The sequence below is a fragment of the Cydia strobilella genome, chromosome 4, assembly GCF_947568885.1.
Source record: "Cydia strobilella chromosome 4, ilCydStro3.1, whole genome shotgun sequence".
Classification (NCBI taxonomy): Eukaryota; Metazoa; Arthropoda; class Insecta; order Lepidoptera; family Tortricidae; genus Cydia; species Cydia strobilella.
The window spans coordinates 2,112,947-2,131,046 of NC_086044.1; the positions used below are offsets into that span (position 1 = coordinate 2,112,947).

Below are 18,100 nucleotides of genomic sequence, written 5' to 3' on the forward strand. Positions count from 1 at the left end.
GCCTATGTCCAGCAGTGGGCGTCTATCGGCTGACATGATGATGATGATGATGAGACTTAGTTTCCTTAATGAAAATATTTTAACATCATGTTTAATAAAGTTTTTGCAGAGTAAAACAGAGCTATTTGTGCTAACAAGAACAAAAATAATAATAACAATAATGAATATAAAAAGCAAGAGTATCAGTGTTAACAATTAATTTGTTTATAAACTGAATACTAAAAAGGTTTAGTTATTCTTATTAACATTCAACACGGAGATTGCATGAATAGAGTTTTAAATCTATTAAATTAAATTTGACATTTATTGTTTTCATATATTGCACCACAAATAAAAATGGAAAACAAAGTTTTGTTTGATAACTGGTTATGAAACAGTGAAAAAAAAATCCATATTCATAACTGGTTATGAAATCTTGGTTATGAACGTGGATGAAGGGAACGCAGCACGCTAGGCGCTATGCAACAACTAGGAGTACTAGGACCCTATTTCACCGCGTCCATTCATATTACAGAAATAGGGGGTATAAGGCCTCATATTCACGAGCGCTTGCGCGTTAAAAAAGCGCTTGAATCTGCCCGCACGCTAAATTCGATTTAAAGACCAAGGCTTAAAGTTGAAAATCCAACAACACTTGATAAAAAGCGCTACCGCCATCGCCCTCGTGTGAATGTTCCACACACGTTTCCATTTCCATTTTTGTGTCATTCAAACGCTTTTTTAACGCGCGTTGAAAAAGCGTTTTCATAGATAATTTTGGTTAAAAATAAATATGACCGGTTTGTTTTTATAGAGGGCCTGCCGCGAAATTCCGTTATCTGTCACTCTATAACCCGCCCCACACTCGCGTTTGCACAAGATAAGGGCCCTCTACACTTCGCGCACGAGTGTGGAGGGCCCTTATTGCTCGAATGTGCAAGTCATAGAGAGGCAGATAATGAAATTTCGTGATTCGCGGTAGGCCCTCTGTTTGTGCTAGTGGCGCGTCCTACGGCCTACTATATAATATTCCTTAAAGAGTTCCCGGCAAGCTCGGTTCTCCATACAAACGCTCTCATTTTAAAACGACTAGCTAGATTGCTCTGAAACTTACAATAGGATACGGTATATCTAGTCCTGTCCTGTACTTTTTCATACAAAATTAATTTTTGCTCTATTTCGTTTGTTTTATAAACTGGAGCTATATAAACTAATTACAGATCTACATATACCTCATGTCATCGTATGTGCAAAGATTCATTACAATCCAACACGTAGTTTTAAAATGAGAACGAAACTCCGCTTGTATGGAAAGGTGAAATTCGGCCGAGCTTGCCGGGGACTCTTAAATTACTTTCTATGAAAATATTTTAATATTATAATATTCCGTTCGTCTCACTCTCTCACTAAGCAAAATGTGTGACGCAAATACAAATTTGACAGGTGGAATGACCCTTCCCTTCCCTTATAAACAAATTGTTATGATTTGATCCCCCGGCCCGGACATCTTGGGATTCCGTCTTCATTTCTTCAACTTCTTCATCCGTATCAGTTAATGGCTCCACTACACGATGGACCATCATAGTGGCCCACTGAGATGGGCCACAGGGTAGTGGTGTCGGGTGGCTTATGGCCCATTCCGCCGCGCCGTACAGTCTGGCAAAAAAGAGTAGAAATTAAAAAGTGGCAACACTGTAGTGTCGTCCCGTTTTTCTTAGATTGATTTGAAAGGGACGACACTACAGTGTTGCCACTTTTTATATTCTATTATTTTTTGCCAGACTGTAAGCCATCCGACACCACTATCCTCACACGCATACTGCACTGCACTTGGTCTTGTATATTGATTATTTATTCTGTGGTATCAGTTTATTGACTTTATTGGGACCGAGTTTGTGTGACTCTTAATCCAGTGTTTTTAATTTAGCACTACAGTCAAGTCTTCATACTCCGTCTTCATTTCTTCGTATTGGTCTTCTACTTCTTTCTGTTAAGAAAAAAAAAAGATTAAATGTGCAATATTCGCTAGGTACACTGTTGGTCTAGCTACTGGAGAGAAATAAGCGGACTGTATATACTTTTATAAAATATATTAAACTAAAAATTGACCGTTACAATAATAACTTAGCGCGGCGCGTACAGTATATCGCGAGCGGGACGGGCGCGAGCCTTCGTGTTTCGTGTGTCGCGGTTGGTGCGAGAATGTCGTGCGCGTCGCGCGGGGCGCTTGCCTTGCGCAACCTGTCGTCGGCGAGGTCGAGCACCAGCCGCCGGCCCGGGCTCACTAGGGTCACTCCCCCCTCACTACACTAGTCTAGTACCCCCCACTCACCAGGTAGCTGTCGTCGGCGAGGTCGAGCACCAGCCGACCCCCACTACACTAGTACCCCCCACTCACCAGGTAGCTGTCGTCGGCGAGGTTGGTGTAGGCGAGGTCGAGCACCAGCTGCCGGCCCGGGCGCACCGTCAGGGACCCCCCCCCACTACACTAGTACCCCCCACTCACCAGGTAGCTGTCGTCGGCGAGGTTGGTGTAGGCGAGGTCGAGCACCAGCCGCCGGCCCGGGCTCACCGCTACACTAGTACTCCCCACTCACCAGGTAGCTGTCGTCGGCGAGGTTGGTGTAGGAGAGGTCGAGCACCAGCCGCCGGCCCGGGCTCACCGCTACACTAGTACTCCCCACTCACCAGGTAGCTGTCGTCGGCGAGGTTGGTGTAGGCGAGGTCGAGCACCAGCCGCCGGCCCGGGCTCACCGCTACACTAGTACTCCCCACTCACCAGGTAGCTGTCGTCGGCGAGGTTGGTGTAGGCGAGGTCGAGCACCAGCCGCCGGCCCGGGCGCACCGTCAGGGACCCCCCCCCCCCCCACTACACTAGTACCCCCCACTCACCAGGTAGCTGTCGTCGGCGAGGTTGGTGTAGGCGAGGTCGAGCACCAGCCGCCGGCCCGGGCTCACCGCTACACTAGTACTCCCCACTCACCAGGTAGCTGTCGTCGGCGAGGTTGGTGTAGGCGAGGTCGAGCGCCAGCCGCCGGCCCGGGCTCACCGCTACACTAGTACTCCCCACTCACCAGGTAGCTGTCGTCGGCGAGGTTGGTGTAGGCGAGGTCGAGCACCAGCCGCCGGCCCGGGCTCACCGCTACACTAGTACCCCCCACTCACCAGGTAGCTGTCGTCGGCGAGGTTGGTGTAGGCGAGGTCGAGCACCAGCCGCCGGCCCGGGCTCACCGCTACACTAGTACTCCCCACTCACCAGGTAGCTGTCGTCGGCGAGGTTGGTGTAGGCGAGGTCGAGCACCAGCCGCCGGCCCGGGCTCACCGCTACACTAGTACTCCCCACTCACCAGGTAGCTGTCGTCGGCGAGGTTGGTGTAGGCGAGGTCGAGCACCAGCCGCCGGCCCGGGCTCACCGCTACACTAGTACTCCCCACTCACCAGGTAGCTGTCGTCGGCGAGGTTGGTGTAGGCGAGGTCGAGCACCAGCCGCCGGCCCGGGCTCACCGCTACACTAGTACTCCCCACTCACCAGGTAGCTGTCGTCGGCGAGGTTGGTGTAGGCGAGGTCGAGCACCAGCCGCCGGCCCGGGCTCACCGCTACACTAGTACTCCCCACTCACCAGGTAGCTGTCGTCGGCGAGGTTGGTGTAGGCGAGGTCGAGCACCAGCCGCCGGCCCGGGCTCACCGCTACACTAGTACTCCCCACTCACCAGGTAGCTGTTGTCGGCGAGGTTGGTGTAGGCGAGGTCGAGCACCAGCCGCCGGCCCGGGCTCACCGCTACACTAGTACTCCCCACTCACCAGGTAGCTGTCGTCGGCGAGGTTGGTGTAGGCGAGGTCGAGCACCAGCCGCCGGCCCGGGCGCACCGTCAGGGACCCCCCCCCCCCCCCCACTACACTAGTACCCCCCACTCACCAGGTAGCTGTCGTCGGCGAGGTTGGTGTAGGCGAGGTCGAGCACCAGCCGCCGGCCCGGGCTCACCGCTACACTAGTACTCCCCACTCACCAGGTAGCTGTCGTCGGCGAGGTTGGTGTAGGCGAGGTCGAGCACCAGCCGCCGGCCCGGGCTCACCGCTACACTAGTACTCCCCACTCACCAGGTAGCTGTCGTCGGCGAGGTTGGTGTAGGCGAGGTCGAGCACCAGCCGCCGGCCCGGGCTCACCGCTACACTAGTACTCCCCACTCACCAGGTAGCTGTCGTCGGCGAGGTTGGTGTAGGCGAGGTCGAGCACCAGCCGCCGGCCCGGGCTCACCGCTACACTAGTACTCCCCACTCACCAGGTAGCTGTCGTCGGCGAGGTTGGTGTAGGCGAGGTCGAGCACCAGCCGCCGGCCCGGGCTCACCGCTACACTAGTACTCCCCACTCACCAGGTAGCTGTCGTCGGCGAGGTTGGTGTAGGCGAGGTCGAGCACCAGCCGCCGGCCCGGGCTCACCGCGCTCCTCGCGGCCGCCGCGCGCGCCGGCAGCGCCGGCGTCAGGGACCCCGCGCCCCCAACAAACAACAACTGTCAAGTGACACATTTTCATAATAAGTGCCAGCACCATCCGCACTTGACAGACTGATCAACGTCACCGGGCGCGCCGCGGCGGTTTACTATGAAACTTTCCATACAATAAATTTTTTTACGACGAAGCACGACAAACAGTTGGTGCAACCGACCCTAAATGTGGCTTTTCAAGAGAAGGCTTCATCTGCAATATGAAAGTTTCTATCAGAATTTCTGTTGAGAAACATCCTTATGGCACTTGAAGCAAAAGGACCCTTCCTTCTGTGATGGAAAGCCACAAATTAAAAATCAGCGCAATATAGGCTTGTAAGGCTCACGGTCCTACCTGTAGTACCTGTAGTACTTATTAAGTTCGATGAAATTTAAAACATTTTTATCTACACACATATCATAAACCCTCTATGATGCCTTCAAAATCGGTAAATAATGGCCAACATTAAGATAAACTGTTTTGTTACAGCAAATTTTTTATCTATGAAAATGTTATTATTGCTAAATAATAACATCGATTTCAAAAAATGTTATTTTATTCAAATTTCGAACATCTCTGAAAAACAAAGAAATTTGATTTGACCTCTATTCTAATATCAGACGAGATGACGTTTTATTCTAAATGAAATGTCAATTGCATACAAATTTGACAAATCTCGATTGTTAGTTGGAATCGAACGATATGGCAATCGACCCCCACTAGTTTGTCTCTGAATTAAAAAAAAACTACGGATGCGTGAAAAAAGTTTTCTTTGCCGCCATTTGACGTGCAGTTTATCTTTTAATTAGTTTGTGGGTAAAAAATAATTTGTTTTGTTGTTTTTTAAAGTAACTCCTGCAAAAGTTTCGTGTAAAATGTGCGATAAAGATATTTCGGAGAGGCCACCTCATATCCGCGAATTCCGCTAGAGAGCAAGTATGCCCCAATGTCGGCTGTAATACGAGGTAAGTGAATATATCATAGAAAGTTTATAATATGTGCGTAGATAAAGCAGTGTATGTAACTGAACATAATTAGGCATTAAAACACTCGTGTGATTCTATTATAAAACTCACTACGTTCGTTTGATAAACCCACACTCGAATGCCTTTCATTATGTAGCAGTCACATAAACTACTATTAATCGGAATATAGTTGCATTTATTTCGTTTCGTTAATTAAAACAAAGTAAAAACGACTGTGTCACAACAAATTTTAGACTTTTTTTTTACGGCGGGGCCTTGAGCCCCATTTAGACTGTTCAATAACTTCCATGCACCTAATATTCAATAGATTGCCAACAATGCCAACCACAAAGTATAGTGAATTCAGTCTATCGGCCAAATACCGCACCGCAATGTAACCGAAAATCGCAAGTTCTTGAACCGTCTAAATAGCATTAAATAATTTCACGGTTTAGAAACTTGTTTTAGTAACTCGCGCGACATGTTTCGGAGAGCCTAGGTCTCCTTTCTCAAGCACTAATAGTGCCTACCTACCTACCTAGGCTCTCCGAAACATGCCGCGAGAGTGACTAAAACAAGTGAGTCTAAACCGTGAAATTATTTAATGTTAGTATATATGTCTCACGACAGTTTAAATTCGTCTAATTAGCTAGGAGGATAGAACTAGAAGTTTGTAAAGTGTACCGTGAGCTCGGGGCAGCCGCGGATGAGAGCCACCACATCGTCATCCTCGGCCTCCCAGAAGTTGCCCAGGGACAGCCGCGTGATGCGCGCGCCCAGGTACCGGCATATATGCTCCACTCTGCGCGACGTGAACCCTGACACGACATTCAAACATCGATAAACAAACTTCTCAAAACCACAAGTACGAGTCGGACTCGCCCACCAAAGGTTTCGTGCTCAAAGAGTAAAAACGGGACCCCATTAGGCTATTACTAAGACTCCGCTGTCCGTCTGTCTTTCACCAGGCTGTATCTCATGAACCGTGATAGCTAGACAGTTGAAATTTTCACCGATGATGTATTTCTGTTGCCGCTATAAGAACAAATACTAAAACGCACGCACTTGGCCGGTTTTTTCAATTGTCTAGCTATCACGGTTCGTGAGATACAGCCTGGTGACAGACAGACAGACGGACAGTGAAGTTAGTAATAGGGTCCCGTTTTTACCCTTTGGGTACGGAACCCTAAAAATGTATGGCAAAGTCGACTTAGCCGTTTCAAAAATAAGTCGCGAAGTGCGTAATTTATGGTCAGTCAAAAATTGTGTCATTTTCAACAAAAGGTACCACATTGACTGGTTAGATTAGGTACACAATTTTTTTTTCCCAATTGTTTTTGTTCCATTCTGCTTTTTAACCAGGCGTTTATTTTTTCAGTAGTTAATTTAATCACACGCGTAAATCCCAGTCGCTTTTTTCCCCACAGAGAAATGTTTTCACGATAGTCACACGTCACACTAAGGGTCGGTTGCACCAACTGTTTGTGATCGTTAAAGAGTTCGCTAAATTTCATTGTATGGAAAGTTTCATAGTAAACCGCCGCGGCGCGCCGGTTGACGTTGATCAGTCTGTCAAGTGCAACTGGCACTAAGTCGACAGATAGGTAGGTTAGGTTCGTTAGGTAGCTTCAGATGCCTGAAGGACAAACCGCCCAGAAATAGGAGCCCCGCGGTCTAGTTAAGTAGTGATGGAAATGTTCTCGAAAATATTACTCTTTGGGGAAAAAAGCGACTGGGAAATACGCTTGTGATTAAATTAAGTACTGAAAAAATTAACGCCTGGTTATAAAGCAGAATGGGGAAAAACGCGAATGGAACAAAAGCTAAAACGTCACAATTATAAGAAGCTAAAGACATTGCAGTCTCGATTTCGGGACACATGACCACACTAGAATCAAGAAACAAATGTTTTATTCGTGATAAACTTAAAACTAAAATTTATAAGTATATACAATTATAAATTTAGCAAAACTAAAATTACATACAAGTATAACTAAAACTATAGGAATTTATAAAATAGGTAGGAGTTAAAGTTTACCACGAAAATGGTCTCGCCTCAGCATAATGCTGACCCGAAAGTCAGCGCTGATCTTCCGGCGGGACCATTTTGCGCCACGATCGCAGCCGTACCACACTTAGTGCCAGTTGCACCATCCCCACTTGACAGACTGATCAACGTCACCGGGCGCGCCGCGGCGGTTTACTATGAAACTTCCCATACAATAAAATTTAGCGAACTCTTTAACGATGACAAACAGTTGGTGCAACCGACCCTAAATACACTGACCTTGACAGTCTGACAAATCCAAAGTCGTTAACTCCTGGCAGCCCCTCGTCACGGCTTCCACGTCATAGTCACCCAGTTGACACGATAACTTGAGGTGCTTCAACCGGGCCAGTCGACTCATGGGCTCCGAGGAATTACATCTTCTCCGTAACCCGTCAATAAGCTCCAACCGTTCCAATCTGGACATCTTATCTATCACCAATTGCATTTCATCAAGCAATTCAATAGGAACCCAAGCCACCTCAAGCGTCATAAGCTCGCCGAGGCGGTCAATGATTGGAAGTATGTATTTTGGCTTCATGGCATGACAAGCGTGAATTTTAAGTGACTTTAAATTTGACAAGTTTATAGTATTGAAACAAAGACCAGTCACAGCATGGCAATAAAAGAATTCCAATTGCTGTAAGGCTCTATCTGCCAAAAATTCGCTGACACATGGGTCTGATATCTGAAAAAGGGGGAGTTTGCATTAAAACTCAAAATAAGGCTAGTTATACAATAAACTTTTTTCAAGTAAATATATATATATATATATGTCGGCGGCAGATCGTAAAACCGGGCATATCGAGATATTCCTAGGCATATCATGAAACACCGCCATTTCACGATCTGACTAGCGACTACCGGCCATATCGTTCAAACCTCAACGTTTGACGATTTGCCCGGCGACGTTTAGGCATATCAAATAAGTAGGGTGTGATATTCATAATCAGCAGACCATGAAACACCGGCATTTCGTGATCTGACTAGCGACAACTAGCCATATTGTGCAATCTTCAAGGGTTTCAAGGGGAAAGATAAATATCAATTATAAATTAGAATTATATTGTATTAAGCGACTATATTTTACGGTTTTACAACAAAACTAAATGGAAAAACAGCTAAATCACATATGATGCCGTAGATAAACTAACAGTTAAACTCGATCAGCTGATGCTTTTCCGCCATTTTGTCGCAAACCAAACTGCGAAATCGCCGTGAAGGGGTGACATGCCTAGACAGATCATGAAACGCCGGCATTTCATGATCTGCCTAGCGACCACTAGCCATATCGTGCAAACTTCAAGTTGCGATATTCCTAGGCAGTAATGAAACGCCGGCATTTCATGATCTACCTAGCGACCACCAGCCATATCGTGCCAACTTCAAGGTGTGATATTCCTAGGAAGATCGTCGCATCGCAATCGCCGTGAAGTTATGCGAGTGTGGAGTCATACGTCATCTCCGCGAAGTCGCGCCGCGATTTACGCACATAGTCTGGAGGGGGCTTTACCAATACACAATTTTCACAAAAGATACGTACCTACGATATTCCTTCGCGCCTACATTTTTTAAATTTGCTCTGCACTAATGGGTATGATCTGGCAACACTGGCGGACGCAGCGCCACATAGAATGCAGCGCCACCATTGGTAAAAAATGCAATTATTTTACGATGCGCCCGTTATGAAGCTAGGAATTTCGACGAATACATTGCTCCTATCGATCTGCCGCATCTTTTGTAAGGCATATCGTGATATGCCTGGGTTAATCTTAGTCAGATCATGAAATGGCGGCGTTTCATGATATGCCTAGGAATATCTCAACTTATAGTTTGCACGATATGGCTAGTGGTCGCTAGGCAGATCATGAAATGCCGGCGTTTCATGATCTGCCTAGGAATATCACCCCTTCACGGCGATTTCGCAATTTGGTTTGCGGCAAAATGGCGGAAAAGCATCAGCTGATCGAGTTTAACTGTTAGTTTATCTACGGCATCATATGTGATTTAGGTGTTTTTCCATATTGTTTTGTTGTAAAACCGTAAAATATAGTCGCTTAATACAATAAAATTCTAATTTATAATTGATATTTATCTTTCCACTTGAAACCCTTAAAGATTGCACGATATGGCTAGTTGTCGCTAGTCAGATCACGAAATGACGGCGTTTCATGTTATTTTACGATGCGCCCGGTATGAAGCTAGGAATATCAACGAATGCAATTGGTATGATCGATCTGCCGCCTCTTTTATTAGACAGATCGTGATATGTCTGGGTTATTCTTAGTCAGATCATGAAAGGGCGGCGTTTCATGATATGCCTAGGAATATCTCGATATGCCCGATTTTACGATCTGCCGCCGACATATAAATGTTAGTGTTAGTGTCTCAATAAATGTTAGTGGTTTAAAAAAAGTGCCTACTAAAATATATGCAAAAATGAACAGGTTAAAAAAATTGCACATTTAGACGTTAAAACACCTTTGTGTTTAGAACATATTGATTTTATAAAAATAAGCATAGAAGAATTTTGAGATCTGTTTTTGTGGACCTACATCTACAGTGTACAAAAACGGTAGCCCTCATTAGAACAAATTAATATATTAGACATCTCCTTGCCAGAACCTTTAAAAATCTTATAAATTGCTCTAGACTAGACCATATATTTATTTTATTCTATTTATTATTATTTTATTCAAGACAACAAATGGTCCAATGAGTGTTAGTTGATCCTAGCCTACGTTAGTACTTAATAATAAACATAGATTTTGTCCTTTGACAAAGTGTCCACATTAAAGGACAATCAAGCTTATTAGCTATCATGTTTAAGATGCTATTACTGCTCCCACGTACCCTACTTAAAAGCGAGGCCGTTTTCTTACGCCAGCTAGCGTCGAAGCTATCAGTCCGCGCCTCAGCAAACGTAGTCGACGCGCTGCAGTATCGTGGAAGCCGTAGTAGCACCCTAAATGCGTTGTTATACTGTACACGCAGAGCATTGTAAGCCCGCTGCGTGTAACTGACCCACAGACTTGACGAGTACAGTGATGTGCAGTATGCCTTAAATAAGGTAATTTTGACAGAATTTGTACAACGTGCAAATCTGCGGGCCAGTATGTTCGCACGGACTGACAACGCTCTGCGCTCCCTCTTCATATCGGCGTCGTCCCTCAGGTCGTCTGTCAGCAAATGTCCTAAGTATTTAAATTTAGTAACCCGCGTAAGTGGAACGCCATTAAGTACAATGGGAGGAAAAAGAAAGGACATTTGCTGCCAGCTTTAAAGTCGATGCGAGGCCGCATATGTCTCACAGACAGCAATTAGCCGGCGCAATGCAGTGACCGAGGGGGGCCAACAGGACCATGTCGTCTGCGTAACTTATATTATTGACGCAGACACCGTCCACAAAGCATCCGACATACATGCTCCTCGATCAATGCATTGACATATAGGCTGAAGAGCAGAGGCGAGCTCAACCCCCCCCTGCCTTATTCCGCACTCCAGTCTCTGGGGATTCGACAACTCACCCGCCCACTTGACCGTATTCTCCTGGTTCAGGTACCAGTGAGATCAGCTCTGGCGGAAGCCCTATATCAAAGTTCAAAGTGTTTTTATTTGTAAGTATACGAGGGTAGTCCCAGAAGTGTCCGACCTGACAAAGAATACAAAAGAAAATCTAAATTTTATTTTGGTTCTAGTTGGACTACTAATACTAGTATTAAGGCGGAGCTAGATTCTACTTTGGGGGAGTCTGCTCCATCGTTTACATCAGTAAAATATTGGGTGGCAGAGTTTAGACGAGGTCGCTCTAGTTGCGAAGATGAACATCGATGTGGCCGACCAAATGAAGTGACTACGCCAGAAACTGTAAGAAAAATCCACAAAATGGTATTAGATGACCGTCGATTGAAAGTATGCGAGCTAGCAGACATGGCAGGGATTTCAAAAAGTGCTGTAAAACCTTTCAAATGAAAGTATTGTATCACATAACGATGGCCAATTTTCTCCATGTCTGAAAATTTGTTCACAGCGTCCACTAGTGATGGCTACTAAACAAAAGACAAACGACGCAACGTGTTCGAATTTCAAATTTAAACTTTATAAAGGGCATTATTTTTAAAAAGAGCATTTACTCAAAATAAATACCGCTTTAAGTGTGTCAGGTCAGGTACTTCTGGGACTACCCTCGTATGTCAAACTGATTACAGTGGCGGTAAATAAATATTTGTAGCACTATACCCTGCCTGATGGCGTACAAAAACTAGAATAATTTCCTTACATACTAACTTGCGAAATAAATTTACATATATAATACCTAGTTATTATTAATATTAAAGTCATGTCAAATCAGAAGCGTTAAAATTATACAGCAAAAATTCAGAAATGGTGTAAAAACAATTAAAAATGTCAGCAGTTTGTGCTTAAACTGATTTAAGAGTAACATTCTGAAATGGACAGGCAATTTGTTATAAATCTTACTAGCTAAGCAGAACACACTTTTGCGCATTAGGGCAGTATTTGCGGAAACAGGAAAGAAATTCTGAGGATACCTGGAATTTCTAGCAAATACCTCAGAGACCGTCCCGTGTTGGGTTTGTTTTGATGTACATCGCAATTTCCAAAATGTAGAGGCAGGAGAATGTAAGAATTTTCAGGTCTTTAAAATGTCACACAGCTATCTGTTAGGTGAAGCCCTAGAATCGCTTTTACGCATCTTTTCTGTGCGATAAAGACGGCTTCCCTGTTGACTGAATTACCCCAATAGATGATCCCATATCGTAAAGTTGACCCAACGAAACTGTGATAAGCCATCATCACAGCTTCCGTACTAACTTGCTTGGAAAGTTTGTACAAAGCGAAAGCATATTTATTAATTTTTTTACAAAGTGTCTCAGTATGAGCTGTCCAATTTAAATGATTGTCAATCTGGACTCCTAAAAAACTTGTATTGCTTACTGATTCTATAACCGTTCCTTTATAATTGCAATCAATGGGTCTCATTACTTTTCTTTGATAAAAATGCATTATTTTAGTTTAATTTAGATTTATCGTTAAATTAATCTTGAGCCATTCAATTATAAATAGTATGTAAAGTGTAATTAATTTCATATTCATAGTCTCTATCATCTTTGCAATCAATTACTACTGTGCTGTCGTCGGCGTAAAGTACCATTAGGATTGGGTAGTTAATGTGACGATGAAGGTCATTGATATACAGCAAGAATAAAAGCGGACCTAGCACGCTTCCCCGCGGCACTGTAACAAACCTGCCTTTGTGATTTAAGACATATTTGTGACAGTTCAGTGTACTGCTCTCTACCACTTAGGTACGATTTCATGAGATTCAATACATTGCCGCGAATGCCATAGGCACTGAGCTTCTTGAGAAGGATAGAATGATCGACGTAGTCGAATGCCTTCGTCATGTCCATATATATAGCAAATACTTGCTCTCCTTCATCCATTTTTACTATAATGGGATGCAATAAATGAAATATGGCCATCACCCATCTTACGCCAGAGAATGTCGTAGGAAATCGTGTCGAAAGGTTTCGACAGATCCATAAAACATGCATAGACAGGTGTTTGCCTGTCCTTGTAATACTTGACAGCAGTGTTGGTTGGGACTCGAGTACTTTGAGCCCTCTGCTTCAAGACTCGAGTCAGTTTTTCAGACTCTTATAATTAAATCTAAACTTGAGTTCTTTTCAACTTGTTAGTGACCCCGAGTCTTTTGTAGAGACTTGAGTCCTTTTCAGAGAACTTGAATTTTTTTTACAAACAATTCATCATCCAAATGCATTGTCTTTATGTAAAATTTGTTGATTATGTATGAAAGATAAATATCAATTATAAATTAGAATTATATTGTATTAAGCGACTATATTTAACAGTTTTACAACAAAACAATATGGAAAAACACCTAAATCACATATGATGCCGTAGATAAACTAACAGTTAAACTCGATCAGCTGATGCGTTTCCGCCATTTTGCCGCAAACCAAATTGCGAAATCGCCATGAAGGGGTGATATTCCTAGGCAGATCATGAAACGCCGGCATTTCATGATCTGCCTAGCGACCACTAGCCATATCGTGCAAACTATAAGTTGAGATATTCCTAGGCATATTATGAAACGCCGCCATTTCATGATCTGACTAAGATTAACCCAGGCATATCACGATATGCCTTACAAAAGATGCGGCAGATCGATAGGAGCAATGTATTCGTCGAAATTCCTAGCTTCATAACGGGCGCATCGTAAAATAATTGCATTTTTTACCAATGGTGGCGCTGCATTCTATGTGGCGCTGCGTCCGCCAGTGTTGCCAGATCGTACCCATTAGTGCAGAGCAAATTTAAAAAATGTAGGCGCGAAGGAATATCGTGGGTACGTATCTTTTGTGAAAATTGTGTATTGGTAAAGCCCCCTCCAGACTATGTGCGTAAATCGCGGCGCGACTTCGCGGAGATGACGTATGACTCCACACTCGCATAATTTCACGGCGATTTCTATGCGACGATCTTCCTAGGAATATCACACCTTGAAGTTGGTACGATATGGCTGGTGGTCGCTAGGCAGATCATGAAATGCCGGCGTTTCATTACTGCCTAGGAATATCGCAACTTGAAGTTTGCACGATATGGCTAGTGGTCGCTAGGCAGATCATGAAATGCCGGCGTTTCATGATCTGTCTAGGCATGTCACCCCTTCACGGCGATTTCGCAGTTTGGTTTGCGACAAAATGGCGGAAAAGCATCAGCTGATCGAGTTTAACTGTTAGTTTATCTACGGCATCATATGTGATTTAGCTGTTTTTCCATTTTGTTTTGTTGTAAAACCGTAAAATATAGTCGCTTAATACAATATAATTCTAATTTATAATTGATATTTATCTTTCCCCTTGAAACCCTTGAAGATTGCACAATATGGCTAGTTGTCGCTAGTCAGATCACGAAATGCCGGTGTTTCATGGTCTGCTGATGATGAATATCACACCGTACTTATTTGATATGCCTAAACGTCGCCGGGCAAATCGTCAAACGTTGAGGTTTAAACGATATGGCCGGTAGTCGCTAGTCAGATCGTGAAATGGCGGTGTTTCATGATATGCCTAGGAATATCTCGATACGCCCGGTTTTACGATCTGCCGCCGACATATATATTGTTTACCATGATTAATCAAAGAATGGATAAAGATTTTTCCCCTCACTAGCTCGGAAAGCCGTCTTTTATCCTTTAACAAGCGGGGTAAAACGCATTTTATCCACTAGTGGGGAAAGTAATTTGACCTTGGATGGAGCGTGTTTAAGTAGCTTGACAGATAACAAAACGTAAAACGCTTATAATAATGGTTCGTTCGATATTAATTATCATTAAATAAATGATTTGAGAATCTAATAAAAAAAATACCAAATTCAGCTTTATTTAATAATTTTAAGTCATAAACCTTAAATTTCCATAAGAAACGTTAGATTTCTAAAATTGGTAAATATAATTCTGAACGCACAAGTTGAGTCGATGCAATTTCAAAACGCATTCTTGACATTTCATACGTCAGAACAGAAATGTCAACATTGTCAACAACATTTTTACTTTAAAACACTTCTCACCGAGTCACGTAAAAATCAAAATTTCCAGTGTTTTCTGTTATAATATCGTAAACAAATAAGTAATTCCAGTGATGAAGATGATCTAACGTCTGTAGATGTTGCACTTTCCTCGCTATAGTGAGGGGAAAAGTTTTGTGTTACACACGGGTGCAAATGTATTTTACTTCTCGTGTGTTGAAACACTCGCTACGCTCCGGATTCTATTTTAGAACCACTCGCTTCGCTCGTGGTTCAACTATAGAATCCTTTCGCTTGCTCGTGTTTCAATTGCACACTCGCGGGTAAAATACAACTTTGCACCCTTGTATAACAAATAACTATACCACAATTATGAATAAGGAGTGAAAATTCCCGATAAAAAAGCTTGAAACCCCCAAAATTTCTATGCATTTGACATTTTGAAAGACCTCCCACACTAGCGCCCCTAGCGGCGAAATTAAACGCGGTAGCCCCCATTAATGTCAGTTTTCAGAGCATATGTAAGATTAGTATGTACTTACAGAACACTCAGAGAAAGACACCTGTTGCACGAACTTGAAGTTTTCACGTAGATTGTGTGAGATCAGTTGTCCGGTTGCAAGAGAATTTGCAAACTGCAACTATATGGGCAAAACACATAAACAAACTGATCAATGTATAATTATGATATTTTAAATAAGGCCAGAGCACTGTCAGCTTGCATACAAGCATATTTTAATGAATAATGATGTCCAAATAAAAATAAATTTCAGAAAAAAAGTGTACCATTTCCTTTTTTTTTATTATCTATCAACTTTTGGGATATTTCTACTAAGAATCACGAGGACTATTGATTTAAAAAGGAAAAGAAAAATGTGTCTCAAAAAGAATGAAAATTTCGTGATGCATGCATTATTACATTACATTATTATTATTTATCCTGCTTTTTATTTTACATTGTAATATAATTGTGTTGGACCTATGTTGTCTTGAATTTATTATTATCACATTTTGTAAGGACAAGCCATGCACTGTTTTTCCTTTGTAATCAATTAAATCGTCTTGTGATTCTGTCAAGCAGCGATTTTTACCGGTATATCTTAAAATCAAAATATCACATAGCATTCGAAATATTTCTTTGATATTGTAGAATGGTATTTAGCTAAGGACAATGAGTTAACAGATCACCTAAATGAAATGGATAAATATATATAAACAACCGAGATACCGAAATTGAATACCGGTTAAATTGTATGAAAAATATGACGGTATTCGATCCCTGCTGTCAAGTGTCAAAACAATACAAAGTTGTTAGTTTTTGTGAAAATCAAAAATCTAAATTTATTTTTTTGTAAGCAGGTTAAATATTGTTAGTAAAAGGGTACACCCTTTTCTAAAAAACTTCCATTTATTTTAACTCAATAGAAGATACTTTCCTTAGTTTTATTGCATTACCTCAAGGGCTTCTATGTTAGGGCAATTCTCTTTTATTACTGCCAGACTCTCAAGACTCAGTCGCAGATTGCAGTAAGTCCTCACAACCGATGTGCCCAGTTTTTGTGTCCAACTCTCAAATGACTTTATTGTGTTTTCTGAGGATTCCAACCTGCAGGTGTTATGATGTGTTTTTTCGCTTTCAGTAATTGTAATACGAATTCCTAAAAAAATAACATAGCACATTGATACTGTAGCACTAATAATCGGTATCCAACACTTAACCTTAAGTTATCCTAAAACAATCAGTATCCAATACTTAACCCCAATACTTAAGTTAGAGAGTAATAAATGCTCTACAAAGAGGCTCCTGCGTTTGAATCCCGGTAAGGGCATAAATTTGTGTGATGAGCACAGATATTTGTTCCCGAGTCATGGGTGTTTTCTATGTATTCAAGTATTTATATATTATATATATCGTTGTCTGAGTACCCACAATGCAAGCCTTCTTAAGCTTACCGTAGGACTTAGTCAATTTGTGTAATAATGTCCCTATAATATTTATTTATTTATGTTTATTATACTCTTCTTTGCATGCTTTCATCATACTCATCGTAGATACATTAAACACAATGAGACAAGAATCCTCGCAATAATTTGGAAGAAGAATTTTATGAACAAGAGTTCTGTAAGTACAGTCAGCTGCAGAGAAAAGGTACCACCCCTGCATAGAAGTTTGTATGCAAAGGTGCTAAGCGAATAGTATTGTTGACTGTACATGGAAGGGTTAGTTTAAATAGACTAGATAATTAACTACTTACCTTGCAAGTACGTCAGCACCACCGCCTGCCACCGGCGGCTGGCGCGCTCTGTCCGTATGAGGTCCTGCACCGGCACGTACTGCAGCACGGCGCGCCAGCAGTCCTCATTCAGGTAATCCAGAATCGTCCCTTCCTTGGCCACTTCTGCTTCTATCATCTGCAATTACAATAACATTGTTGGTGTAACAAAAATTTATTTTTCGTTATTTCGAGGTAGGTTAGATTTACTGTAATATGAAAGTTGTACTTAATACTTACTTTTGTTGATTAAGCTTTTTAATTCAAGAATTTTTTTTCTTAATGCTACTAACTACTGCTTAGAATTAAATTAAATCACTTTTAAAGTTTGATTTTTGAAGGACCCCAAAACTTAATCATGACATTTCAATCATTTCACCGATGTTCACTTAAACTCAATCTACGTTCAAATGTTCAAATCCAATTTCAATTCAAATCTAACCTTTTTTTATGCTTTTTTTACAATAAGTTTGACCAGCTTAAAATATTAGTGATGTGATAACCATAAAATGAAACCAAAACCACCAGAAAACCACGGATATGTCAAGCAAATCTTGTTCGTAAAAAAAACTATACTCATCCTATTCTTTTGGGTGCTAGTACTAGTGTAAAGGTCCCTCCAGACTATGTGCGTGAATCGCGGCGCGACTTCGCGGAGAGAACATGTCGCGACGTTGACGTATGACTCCACACTCGCAAACTTCACGGCGATTTCACAGTTTGGTTACTCTTTGGTTTGGTTCACGCCAAAATGGCGGAAAAGCATCAGCTGATCGTGCT

General features: G+C 42.6%; 1 protein-coding gene across 1 annotated transcript; it reads right to left on the minus strand.

Annotated features, from left to right (window-relative positions):
* Positions 1 to 911: 911 nt before the first annotated feature.
* Positions 912 to 17,714, minus strand: LOC134740446 (uncharacterized). Its single transcript, XM_063672881.1, has 8 exons — positions 17,561 to 17,714; positions 17,303 to 17,459; positions 16,503 to 16,705; positions 15,590 to 15,688; positions 7,716 to 8,163; positions 6,113 to 6,246; positions 4,352 to 4,489; positions 912 to 1,966 (listed from the first exon to the last, which is right to left on the minus strand). The coding sequence occupies exons 2-8, from the start codon at positions 17,457 to 17,459 to the stop codon at positions 1,898 to 1,900; spliced, it is 1,248 nt and encodes a 415-aa protein (XP_063528951.1). The 5' UTR covers positions 17,561 to 17,714; the 3' UTR covers positions 912 to 1,897.
* Between the last annotated feature and the right edge of the window lie 386 nt (positions 17,715 to 18,100).